Source organism: Cheilinus undulatus, linkage group 23 (genome assembly GCF_018320785.1).
Source record: "Cheilinus undulatus linkage group 23, ASM1832078v1, whole genome shotgun sequence".
Lineage (NCBI taxonomy): Eukaryota > Metazoa > Chordata > Actinopteri > Labriformes > Labridae > Cheilinus > Cheilinus undulatus.
The window spans coordinates 23,356,775-23,369,496 of record NC_054887.1 but is presented as its reverse complement, the minus strand read 5'-3'; the positions used below and the strand labels follow the sequence as shown (position 1 = coordinate 23,369,496).

Here is a 12,722-nt window from a genome sequence, read left to right as displayed (position 1 = left end):
TAGCCCTCAGAATACATTGTGGTGCATCCACACCTAGCATTAAGGATTACCACTTGTTATCTGAATACCCCAAATTGATGTTAATCAATGTTAATGTAAACAGGATCAAATTTACAGACTCCCTTGTGTTGTTTATACATTTAAATAGAAAAAGTAGGAGAAAAATCCACAAATATACATAAATACATCTTCTATCCTTATACAACATATGAAAAATTGTTAAAAGAGCTGTGAACTGGGTAACAAAAACACAGACACATCCCCTGTGAATGTGGCGTGCAGGAGGACGAGGCCGAGAAAAGATGAGAGAAAATCCTCTGACAGAAAAAAAAAAAGGAGTCCAACAGGGGAGTCGAGGGGGGGAGGGAGGAGGGGGGGTGTCACAAAGGATATGGGTGCCAGCCTTTGCTGCCCTAAGCAGCACAGACTATGACAACCTGACTGTTGGGGTTTGTTTTAGCACTTGTGACTCACGCTTCTGAGTCACATTAGCAGCACCTATAGGCACTGCCAGGCGGAGACGTCAGATGAAGCAAAAATTTTAAATGCACACAAGATTTGTAGAGTATAGGAAAGTGGACTATATTTGAACTCAACATAGTGTATGAGGAGTGCGAGGCCTTGTGTGGCTGTGTTGTCTTCTTTTAAGTATTAAGTCTGAATTTAGTTTCTGAGTTTAGAAACTGACTACTGACTACATTACTGGTATATGAAGAATTACCCATTATCACCCATATATCATTGTTTCATTTAAAGCTCCCATTTTGTCTTATTTTCTGGTTTTGAAACAAACTGAAATGAATATTAATGGTTTTTATGGCCTACAAAAACAAGACAGACCATCTGCATAAAGACATACTATTTCTATGAGGTACTTTTGATGCCTGATTCCTCTGCCAGGGGATAGGTGCTGAAGAAAACAGCTTTTTTAAAACAGTTTCCATGGCAAAAGAGTCTTGAGATTCTTGACACAAATAAAGCAAAATGAGATTTTTGTTTAAATAAATAGTACTCTTGAGATCAGCAAATAAATGAAAACAGCTTTGCCACAGCGGGCACCAAAATCAACAATTAAGATAGTGTACAGGAGATTCTAGTAAATTAGTAAGTTAAAAAAATAAATTAGTATTTGTTGATGTTTTTGCCACATTTGTCTTGTAAACACAAATATATTGGAAAATAGCACTCTAAATGATTATGATAACCAGAATTCAAAGTTTCTCAATCAGGCCACCCACATCAAATTGGATCCAATTATTTAGCTACTAGGGAAAAGAAGCCAACAAAGTCCTTAAATCCAACCTGATTTTACAGCTCTCCACAGAAGACAGAAAAGCATCTTTTAAACCTTACAACTCAACTTGTCCTATCTATAGGACAAGTTGAGACAGATTATGTGGTGGGCTGTGGATAAACAGGGAAGCAGTCAGAAAATGCCCTGGGACAAACTTCTTTCTCCTTAATCCCTGGTCTCTGAGCACATATAGCTGCTGTCTCACACCTCTTCCTTTGTGTCACCTCCAATTTAAAAGCACAGTCTTGTACAAACACAAATACGCCGTTTTTCCTCCCCTAGGGCACTTTTTCACTCGTGTGGATGGGGAATATCAATCCACAACGGAGCAACTAACCTGACACAAGGGAGAACAGAACATTTGGATATAGAATTAGACAATAAACATGCATTTAACCCAGAAATGTGTTTACTGAGCAGTCTGCCTCACTCACATTTGTTATAACCCCGGCCCTCTTGTTACAAAGCAGCAGGGGGTTAAATGTTCTTTTCTCAGAGGCTTTTTGAAAGCAGTATTTGTTTTATTCTGCTGCTCATCTCCAACGTTGCTGCCTACTTTGGGATTAAAGCCAACGATCTCCTGGTGTTGAGCCCAGCTCTCCAACCTTAAGGCTATCAACGCTCACATAACATTTAGTTTCATGATTCGGAGGAGAATTACATCAACACATGAGCACGGATCACTTAGAAAGAGTGCATACAGCACATTGAACCCTGGACAATTTATAACAGTGGGACGTTTATTAGTACAGAGATCTTTTTTGGCTTGTGAAGGAGCTGATGCTTTTATTTTGTGTTTGCTCTGCAGTGCATTATAATTAAGTTGGCCACTCAGCAATGCTCATCAATGAGAGAAGGGCAATGACTTCTGGGCTTTCGTTTTTGAAACACAGAGAGGGGACTTGAGCAGTGCTACAGAAAGGACACTAACCTTCCAACAGCCTCACAATCAATAGACATTTAACGAGGAACTAAACCCCCAGACCTTGCTTTTCAGATAAAACCTACATCTATGGATATTTAGACATGTTGTTGATCAACACGGGTCCAAATCTTGTCTCATCTTTATGTGCAGAGTTTTTAAATTCTACACTTTGTGTTAGAAACATGCATAGCAGCTTCCCTCTACAGGTTTAAACCAGCTTCTGCGTGTGATAAAAATTGCATGTGGAGTCCCCCAAGGCTCCATCTTGGGGCCTCTTCTGTGTAACATCTACACTTCCACTTCTCAGATCATAGAAAAGAACAAAATAATGAACGCTATGCAGATGACACACAGCTCGACATTTAAATGACCAGATGACCATGGCCCATACAAGCACTGGGTAAATGCTTTGAACAAAACCAATGAAGTGGTTTTTGGAGCCAAGAGCAAATGTTTAAAAGTCATCATGCATTTAATTCAGTAGTACCGGCTGCAAGTTGAAGTTCACGTGTAATTGCAGGCTCCAGCAATCAGAGATGTCATGTAATTCCCTAGGATTGTGGAAACTGTTGTTCTTTTCCTAAAATTTTAAATGTTTTTTCTTTAAACAAGCCTTATATTTTACAAACTTGTGTTCTACGGGACCATATCCCATGGTTTCATACTGAAGTAGCCTGTTGCACGTCTACCTTGGATGGTTATGGTATTGTTACTAATCAAATCTGCAGAATCAGCATAGACTGTATGATATTGAGACTGATGGGGACAATGGGTAGGAGTGACCGTTCACTATGTTCCTGTCATGTAAAACATTTTTTTCTGTGTATTCTTGTTTAAATATGTTATTATGTTGAGGACAAATAAATAGCCAATATTGGGTGTCAAGGACTTCTATAATTGTTGCTGTGTTGTCCAACAGGCCTTAATATCAGTTTTTCTTGGTATTGTAACAAGTGTTTATTTCTTTACATAAACATATCATGCATCACAATCCAGCTAAAAAATATTAAGATATGAGTTTTGGTCTGTGTCACCTAGCCCTACCTGGATGTAGAGCCGCTATGCAGCTACCTTCTAAATGTGCTGTAACAACTTTAGGTCATTCTTGGCAGCCAACAGAAACTGCAGCTTTTCCTGCCTTCCTGGCAATTGATTAGCAGATTTAAAGGCCGATAATGTAAAGCTTGTTGGCAGGAGCAGGTGTTGAGTCACCTCTAGTGACCATTAAGCTCTTTAACTTCTACTGCTTCACCTTTTCCCATGATACATCTTTTGACTTTTTTCCCCCTGCCTTTTGTTTCATCCCTGTTCCCCTATCCTCTTGCTTTTCTCTTGCAACTCACACAACAAAATCTCTCTTCCCCACCTCCACTTGCCTCTTCTGCACCCTCTCATGAGCGCTCATCCATCTGTCCTACCCTCTAGATCATCTTCTCTTCCCACTCTCGGTGCCAGGCTCCAACTAAATTTAGATGAGTAAACCTCACAGGATTCCTCGTCTTAATCAAAGAATTGCGCCGACCTTCACAACACTCCAACTCCCAGCTGGAAACAATAACCAACATGGTTACAATATCCTGTTGTCTGTGCTTTTTCGTTTAACTTCTCTCTGCGTCCTTGGGGGAAGTTTGAAGAAACAGAAAGTTGGGAGATGAAAGATAAATTGACACGCTTGATGTGTCTTTAATCATTCATGTTGAGCTTGTACTTGTTGGAGAAATATTATGTGGGAGGAGAGAGCAAGCTGGCAGTTCTTTTCAAGGTACTTCATGCTTTTCATCTGAGTGTGCGTATGTCATCAACACCGTCACAAACTCATCTCCGTGGGTGCTGATACGTGTCACCTGTTTGGTATCTGTGCACATGTGCTGGTAGAAAAACCGTCCTTGTAAGATGGTGATGTGAGCGAGTGACTCCATCCTGCTTCATGAATCATCCGTGCTCCTGTTCCCAGAACTCATCACAGCAGACAGAAAAGCACACAAGCTCACTGCAGTTATTTCAAGGCTTGAAGCGGATAGATTGTTATGTAAAAATACACCTGTCTTGTTAGTGCTCATTACAAGGAAATGCAGCCAGACAAGGGTTTGCCTGGTAGAAACACTATGTAAATCAAATTTGTAAGACATCTGGGGAAACAGAGTTGGAGCTTAAACACTGATAGTCATTGTCATTTCTCCTGTTATTTCAGCCTTGCTGTTAGAGAGGCTTAACAGGTGATGTTGGTGTTCTGACAGGTCAGTCCATCCCATATGAGCTGATAAGGATTTTTCCAATCTGTCTAATGGATTATCAAGAATTAGGTCCAGAAATCTATTAACCAGAACAGAAACCTTTATGAATTCCAGCCACAAGTTCTCTATTGGATTGAGGTCTGGGCTTTGACTCGACCACTCCAGAACAATCACCATGTTGTCTTTAAACCATTTCTGTGTTTTCTTGCAGACTGAATAAGACTGACCTCCAGGATTTTCTTATATTTTGCCCCGTTCATTTCACGCTCCACCTTTACAAGCCTTCCAGGGCCATCTGCCAAGCTACCACCCCCACAGCATGATGCTGCCACCACCTCAGCACCATGCACAGTGGGTATGGTTCATTTGTGGTGATGTGCAGTTTTTGGTGTCCGGTAAACATAGCGTGTTGTCTGATGGCCAAGTGTGTCTCATCAGACTGTAGAACTTTCTTCCACTTGACCATGGAGTCTCCCACATGCCTTTTGGTGAACTCTGGTCAAGATTTAATATGATTTTTCCGCAACAGTTGCCTTTTTTTTGCCACTCTCCCATAAAGCTTTGACTGGAGAAGAACCTAGGCAACAATTGTTGCATGCAGAATGTCTCCCATCTCAGCTAAAATAAAAGGGCAAAACTTTCAAGGAGGTGAAACTGCAGAACTTTTGGCAGACCTATTCAGTGACTTCACATATGCAAAAGTTCTTTAAAATGCCCCTGCACATTTTGGGGTAAGCTGCACATGTGACCACAAGAAATCACAGACTTTTTCCCACCCGCCACCTGCGAAGTGGTGTGAACTGATTCATAACTGTAGCAGGGAATATTCAGGACAATTTAGCAAGCGGGTGGGAGTGGGTGGTGACGTTCATGTAATGCTTCTGGTGTCCAACTATCCTCATGCATGTCATGAGACTGACTTTGACTCTTACTGCTCACCAGCACGTTCTCTTCCACTCGTTTGTTGAGACTGAAAACAACCAAGTACTTGTAGCAGTAACAGAAATGCAAAAACTATCAACATAGTGCCACTCATACACTCATACACTTTGAGACTCAGGAGCCATCATCTACTCCTTAGCAAGGAATCATGACCCAAATTTTGGAACTAATTTTTCAAATATTCAAGTTTAGTTGATGGCAATATATAGAAGTTTGCAACTCAGACAAGACAGACAGGGGACAACAAGCATGTTTTCAAAGAGTTTTATAGACTTTTTGAGGCATTTTTTTATCCAGGCACATATTCATGACCCATTGCAAAAGGCTTCTTTATTCACTCTTGGGTCCTGATAGACCAAGAGGAAATGTTGGCATGGTGTAATAATAATCTGGTATGTTTTTTCACTGCCAGCTAAACCTAAGCAGGTACACGTTGCTGTTGGAAGTGTGTTTGCATGCTGCTGGTAGCATTTAGCTTAAAGCACCACTGTGCCAAAATGCAAAGCGACTTACATGACTGGGACGTCCAAGGACGCAGGTTGCTTATTTTGTTTGACAACTGTCTTGAAACAAAAGGTTATTACAGTTTGAATTCATTATTCAATCTCTAGGAATCATTGAGGGCATGCCCTCATTTTTAGTGGCATGGAGAGTACAGAGACAAAACAGACAAAGGATAGAAAGAAGAGAGGAAAAAAACAAAGACTTAAAATGAATTGTAAGCATCACAAAAAGGCTGCAGCTCGAAGCAGTTACATTCATGAGTACAGTAATCATGGATTTGAATTCACCCATGCTGGCAATTTTGTTTGGTTTCAGTGTACGTTGTAAGGTGTTACAGCGTTGTGCAGCACAAAAGACGAAGGACAATTTTCCAGTATTAGTGTTAACTCATGCCATTTTGAGTCAGTCACTTGATTGAGTATGGCCTTAAATGTGGCCTCGATTGCTTAGTCTTGCCGAATAACCCCCAAAACATCAAGAGGATCAGACCCTACCTGACAGAGCATGCAACACAGCTCCTGGTATAGGTTCTTGTAATATCGTGCATTGACTACTGCAAGTCATTACTGGCAGGCCTCCATGCGTGCAGAAGTTATATAGAATTACTGCGCAGAAAACACTGCTTAAAAGTAGTAAAAAAAAGTCAAAGTTTGGGCCATGGTCACAGCCCCTCCCTATCGCAAAAACTCAAGTTTTTGATAACTTTAGATCTTCATCTTGTCTAGAATAACAATAAAAAATGTAGGGTCAATCAGATAAAATCTGTTGGACTAGTTTGTTAAAATGCGCAACATGTCCAATTTTTGCAAAAATGCAAAACTTTGACAGGTAATTGTTTACAGTGCACTTCCTGTACATTCAGATGATGGTCACAAGAAACTTTTTTTTTTTTCTAGTCATTTTTCATATATGTGCTGATTTTCATGCATATAGCTCTTTACCAGTCCCCTATCTCACATTTGCAGTGCAGGATGCGCTTGCATGATTCCACCAAAATACATTTTACTGGGGCTGAATTTTGTGGAAAGCGTTTGGATACGGATCAAACGTTGCAATACAGCTGCTAATCATGGAGCAGTGTTGAGCGATGCAGCAAACAGTTCAACCCAGAGTAGCAAACACAACAGAGAAGAAACATTTGAAAGAAATTAATCGAGTTTTCTGAGGGAATATAAATGAATGAGTGAGTTATTAGAAAAGACAAACATAACAATGGTGTTAGCTCACCCTGGCACAAAGACAGACAACTATAAGAGCACAGCTAAGCAGAGGATTGACCGTTCTTTCTTCAGTCTATGGGACAGATGGAGCAGCTTTTAAAGTGGCTTGTGAGAGACCACGACATTTAGTGGATCAGTTTTTCAATGTCCACTCCAGCATAACAGATGCATGTTAGTAGAGCACTAGTGAGCCTTAAGGGGCCCTGTGTAATTTTCTTTCTGGTGGCCTAACATCCCTAGCTACACCCCTGCCCAGGCCCTAAAAATAAAACCTTCTATAAACCTTGAGCTTAGCTTCTAGCACTGCATGGCAGCACCATTGTCCAATTGGACTTGGAGCACTTTATAGCACTTGCTGATGTTGTTTCCTCCTGTCTAGATCTTTGCTTGTGTTGTACTTTCTTTCATTTGTTTGTGGCTTTGGTCAAAAGTGTCTGCTAAATGACACTGTAACATTGTGACGATGGCTATCTGCCAAGTTTAATAAAGAAGTTATGTAAGGAGGCAGATTTCCAGTGAGAGCCTTTAGATAAATAGGTGTCTCTTACATCTAACTGTCAATGAAGGCCAGCCAGTTGGTCTTACAGGATATGGTGATGAGTGGAGTAGCTGTCACCAGGGTAAATGATTTGACAAAGACATTCAGCAAATACATTTTGAATGCTGAAATCCATAAAAAGTAATTTCTGAGAGAATAACTGTCAGAAAAATCCCTCACTTTATAACCATTAAAAAAGTACTAAACAGCAGTGACTGAGGGAACATGCTGTATCAACTGGCGGGACATCTTTGGCTCCAGCTTTTTGCTGAGGCATTAAGTACTCCGGGCTACCTGGGGAGATAAACACAGGCTCATGTACAGACTTCTGAAATTAGTCTCTGGCTGTTGATGTCAGAGCTGCCAAAGTTGCCTTGTGGAGTTTTAAATAAAGCCAGTCGGCCTCCTAAAGACCCGATGCTCTTTCAGGGTGATTGCTGCTGGACATGTCAGTAGGAAATGCACTGGGGATGGCAACTAAGCAGTAATGAATTCGATTAGCATGTCTGCTTAAACAAGGGATGTCATTCCAGATGACTTTAGAATCGGATTTATGCCCAGTAGCTTTAAGAAACCGACTGGCCTCGTGAGTTTGATAGGGTGGTAAAAGCTTTAAGTGAGCCTGTTTTGATGTGTTGATAACGTCAGTGATGACCGTCTCTGAAGTGGCAGAGGCTGACCGACTGGCTGATTGAGTGTTTGCAGCTTTCCGTATCGGCGGCCATCTCTCCGCCTCTCGCCTCTCTGCTCTTTCTGCTTTAACTGATGGAGCCGTCAAGCCGGCAAAAAGTCCTATCTCAAGTCCTCCCAGCTGGGACGGATGGGAGGGGGGTCATGTAGATAGCGCGTGCTTGCTCACGCACATTCACGTACACATGAAATGCATTGGCATCTGTGCCGTGTCCATCATCAGGTCCGTGGATTAACTGGATTTCTGTCAAGCTGGGAATGTGACTCACTAACGTCAGCAAACCTTCATGACTGAAGGAAACCTGGCATCTTTTAGAAGTGGGTTTTTTCCTCACTTCACTCCAAAACCCTCTGCTTTATCACTTTCTTTTGTCTCGTGAGTCATGAATTCATAAACACTATCAAATATTTATCCTATCAAAACAGTTTCTCTGCCTTTTCATGGTTGGGTACATGCCACAGAGATGTGTGTGCTGGTGTGTCATTCTTCCTAAATTGTAAGCCCCATCTGCTTTGGCACAGACTGGAACAGGCCAGCTCATGCCTTATTTACCCTGACTTTGCTGCTGCGACATTTCCCTCAGTCGGCTTCTACCATCCTCCTCCTTTTCTTTTGTGCTTGAACTGAGGTGGCTTGCCTGCTGCACGCTTTAATATGCAGGCTGCGATCTTCCCTGAAACCCGATTTTAGCATAAACCCTCCTGCTAAGTCAGGCAAAGACGTTCATGGGAGGAGGGGGGGGGGGTCACAGAGGGATGTTGGAGCACTGTGCAATCTGAAATATGGTGTTTACATCAGGGCGGAGTAAGGTTCAAAACATGCTGACTCCTACTTCTTGTGACGGTTACGCTGTTTGTGTGATGCAAGGAAGATGAATGTATTGTATATGTGTGCTTTCCTTATAATATATTCTGGGTCATCTGGGTCACCCCATGTTGGATACATGATCACCTTATTATTTTACCAGTAAAGGAATTTTACCAGCATTTTAAATGCCAGTATGATACTAGTAAATATCAAATGATACTGATACCTGTTTGGCAACAACAACAGCTTCCTTGTTTCTTGTTTCAAATTCCAAGCAAATGCCTGCACACTGTCCAAATTGCACAAATACATTGGTATCTTTGGGTGGCATGGTGGTGCAGCAGGTAGACTTGGCCTTTATGTGTTGAGTTTGCATGTTCTTCACATGCATTTGCGTGCTTGTTCCAGGTATTCTGGATTCCTTTCACAGACCAAAGTTACACTGCCCATGCTAGTTGGTGACTCTTACTTGTACGTAGGGCTTGTCTGTCTCTTTATCAGCGTTTTGATTAACTGCCAACGAGTCCAGGTTGTACATTGCCTCTCATCCAACGACAGCTAGGATAATCTCCGGCCAACTGCAACCCTAAATGGGATAAACAGCGTAGATGATAGATGTAACCTGGCATGCCAGATAGACTGTTTGACAAATCCATGGGATGTATTTCACTTCCATCTGGGCAACACCCCATACATGGTGTTTGGGAAAGGCAGGACCTTTGAAAAAAATTCAGAGGGTATCTTTCACACTCATTATGGGCCAATCGGAGCAGCAAGATATAAGGTGGTAGGCATGCACTGCCCTGGGGAGTAAACCTCATAATGTGAGCTCAACAGGCAGTTGTTATTTCTGTTTACTTTCAGTGGAGCAATTGGTAAATCAAACTCATGCCAAAGCTTGTTGAGAGAAGAAAAACACACCTTTTCATCCAAGAAAGTGTTAATCACCTGTTTCATAACACTACAATACAAGGTCAATAATTTGGACAATGCAGTGTTTGAAGATCACAAAATCTGCCACAATATTATTTTAATACAATACGATACAGCATTATGAACATGATTAGGAACATATTATGGACATGTGTTTTCAAACATGCTGATTTTATAACTGCAAGCATTTTAAGTAGGGATGCATGCGGATAATTGCTAAAACAGTTAAATTTGTTTTTCAAATTAGTCAGTGTGGGATTTACAAGTTGGTAAAATGAATTACCCATCATTTTTATAAACACAGGCTTAAAAATCTCGGTCTATAATGCTCTTTTAAACTTAAATTAACCTCCCACCACTGGAGGCCACTGTAGCTTCAGTTAAAGGGCGCTTCCTTCCAGTCTGGCACTTCATTGATGTAACAGGAGAAGCTCAGCGGTGGATTAGCGGTTAGCGTGTGGTAGGAACAGCCCGGTATTACAGTTTTTTAAAGTAGTTAATTGATGTAAAGTGGTATGTAGGCTGTCGAGGGTTGTACTTCCGACCGAAGTGGAAGGAGGCCACATATCAAAGCACAATATTAATCTGTGAAGAGCAATGAAGGCTGGCAGTACTAGCTTGTAAAGTTAGCCTTGCTGTAGAGAGTGTGTTAGGCTAAGGTCACAGCCACTGACACTATGACCCTGCGAGGAATTTGACTATTCTCTAAGGATTTTCTCCTCTGTAGACTAGTCGTTCAAATGAAATTTAAATGAGCGCTTAGCCGAATACAGAAATAGATGCTAAGGGACGTCCTTTATTTTAAGTACCAAGTATTGTTGTTTCCTCAGGTACTTTGAACTCTCTTAAGCACCGATATGTACTCTTTCTGCAACCTCTCATAATCATCATCAAGTCTTTTGGCCTCTGTATTCACACATTTACACACTTGCGGACTTGAATAGTTATTTCGGCTCTATCATCCCCTTCATACTCCACATAGGGGCCTATTCACGTGGCATATAGTTTATTTATAGTTTTATAATACATTAGGATATTTTGGTTAGATTAAATCTGTGGCATATGATGTTACAGGGATGAATTAACATTATTTTGCAATCTTGATTCTGAAAAATTGAGGATTTGGGACGGTTTTTTTTTTTAATGGACCCTCTTTTGTTATGAGGGGCCTCATAAGAAAAGGGAAAGATGAGGTATATAAAGTGAGCAGCTGTCCTACTTGAACCACGTTAATTTGGATGGCTTATATTTTCATTATAAATCTAACATGAGACAACAGACTACTATCAGTGTAGCATAGGAGGCAAGAGGCAGCAGACTCTCCTTTCCTGTTTATCCATTGAGCCTACTTCAGACACCACTCACACATCTTCAGCCATAACCAGGGACGAGTGGTTTACATCTGTAAACAATCTCATAAAGCAGTTGTATACAGATAAAAATTACATCTTTGGCACCCCCCATATGGGTACCTGGACCCAAGGTTAAGATCCAACAGCCTAGTGTACCGTTCCAGTGAGTAGTAGGGTTGACATGAGCCCCTGCTTTGCTGAAGATGCCCCAAGGGTCCAATGCCTCTGGTGGTCTCCGGCCGTATCACCAGGGCTGACAAAGCCTGGACAAAAAAATGCCATTGACCTAGCTTGAGTCTGGCTGCCTTCTTCCTCCTTCACCACCCCCAGTTGTGACAAATCGGGACCAGTGATGAATCCTTAGCGCCCTACATGCCTAAAACTTAACGCATACGACTTAACCTACAAATAATGGTAAAGCATTTTTAAAGCTAAGCATTCACATGCAAAGAAAAATATCCGTTCAGACAGTCTTTCTGTCGTGTCCTACATGAAATGTCTTCACAGGCCACCTAACCCCCTCTGACATGCACCCCTGTCCCATTACCATGCATTATTTATGGGTCTATCTCTTAAGTCCTGTAAATGTGAAAGCTTTTCTGAAATGGAAGAATCAACTCTGCTACAACATAACTGTTCATGAAACACAATATGTTGTATTTCCTTTTGAATTTATTGTTTTGGATTTTTCTCAGTAATCGCATCATTTATTTATTTATTTATTTTTTTACTGGAGAGGTAAAAACCGTGTTGACTAAAAGTGTTTTTGTTCTTTTGTTTCTTACAGAAAGAATGGCTTTGCCTCAACTGTCAGACCCAAAGAGCCATGTCGGGCCAACTGGGAGACACGCCACCTTCAGCCACGGCTTCCCCAAAGAAGCAACCACCTGCTCCTGCTCCCTCCTCCACCCCCGCCCCTGCTGCTGTAGATAGCAAACCCGTAGTAGAAGCAGCAGAGCAAACCCCACCTGCTCCTGAGACCAAGGTAGAGCCCGCAGACACCCCCACACCTCATAGTGCTCTCATTTCAACCGATGAAAATGCCCCTCTTTCTGATAGTGCCCCTCCTCCTGATAGCACCCCTCAGGAAACACCACAGTCAGACGAACCAAAACAACCACTTATATCTGAAGCAGAGCCTGTAATTCACCCAGAACAACAAGCTCCTATTTCAGAGAGTGTCACTGAGGGTATCCCTGCAGCTCCAGCTAGTGAGCAGCAGCAGGACAGCTCTGAGAAAAAAGGAGAGGATGGTCCTCTCTCTGCTACAGAGCAATTTGAT

The 12,722-nt window shown here is 41.7% G+C and overlaps 1 protein-coding gene across 1 annotated transcript in view; it reads left to right on the top strand.

Annotated features, from left to right (window-relative positions):
• pcloa (piccolo presynaptic cytomatrix protein a) overlaps positions 1-12,722 on the top strand; it is a 79,809-nt gene that overhangs the window by 15,304 nt on the left and 51,783 nt on the right. Inside the window, exon 4 of the mRNA XM_041781357.1 lies at positions 12,228-12,425. Coding sequence (XP_041637291.1) covers positions 12,228-12,425 — 198 coding nt within the window. The remainder of the gene's footprint in view (positions 1-12,227; positions 12,426-12,722) is intronic.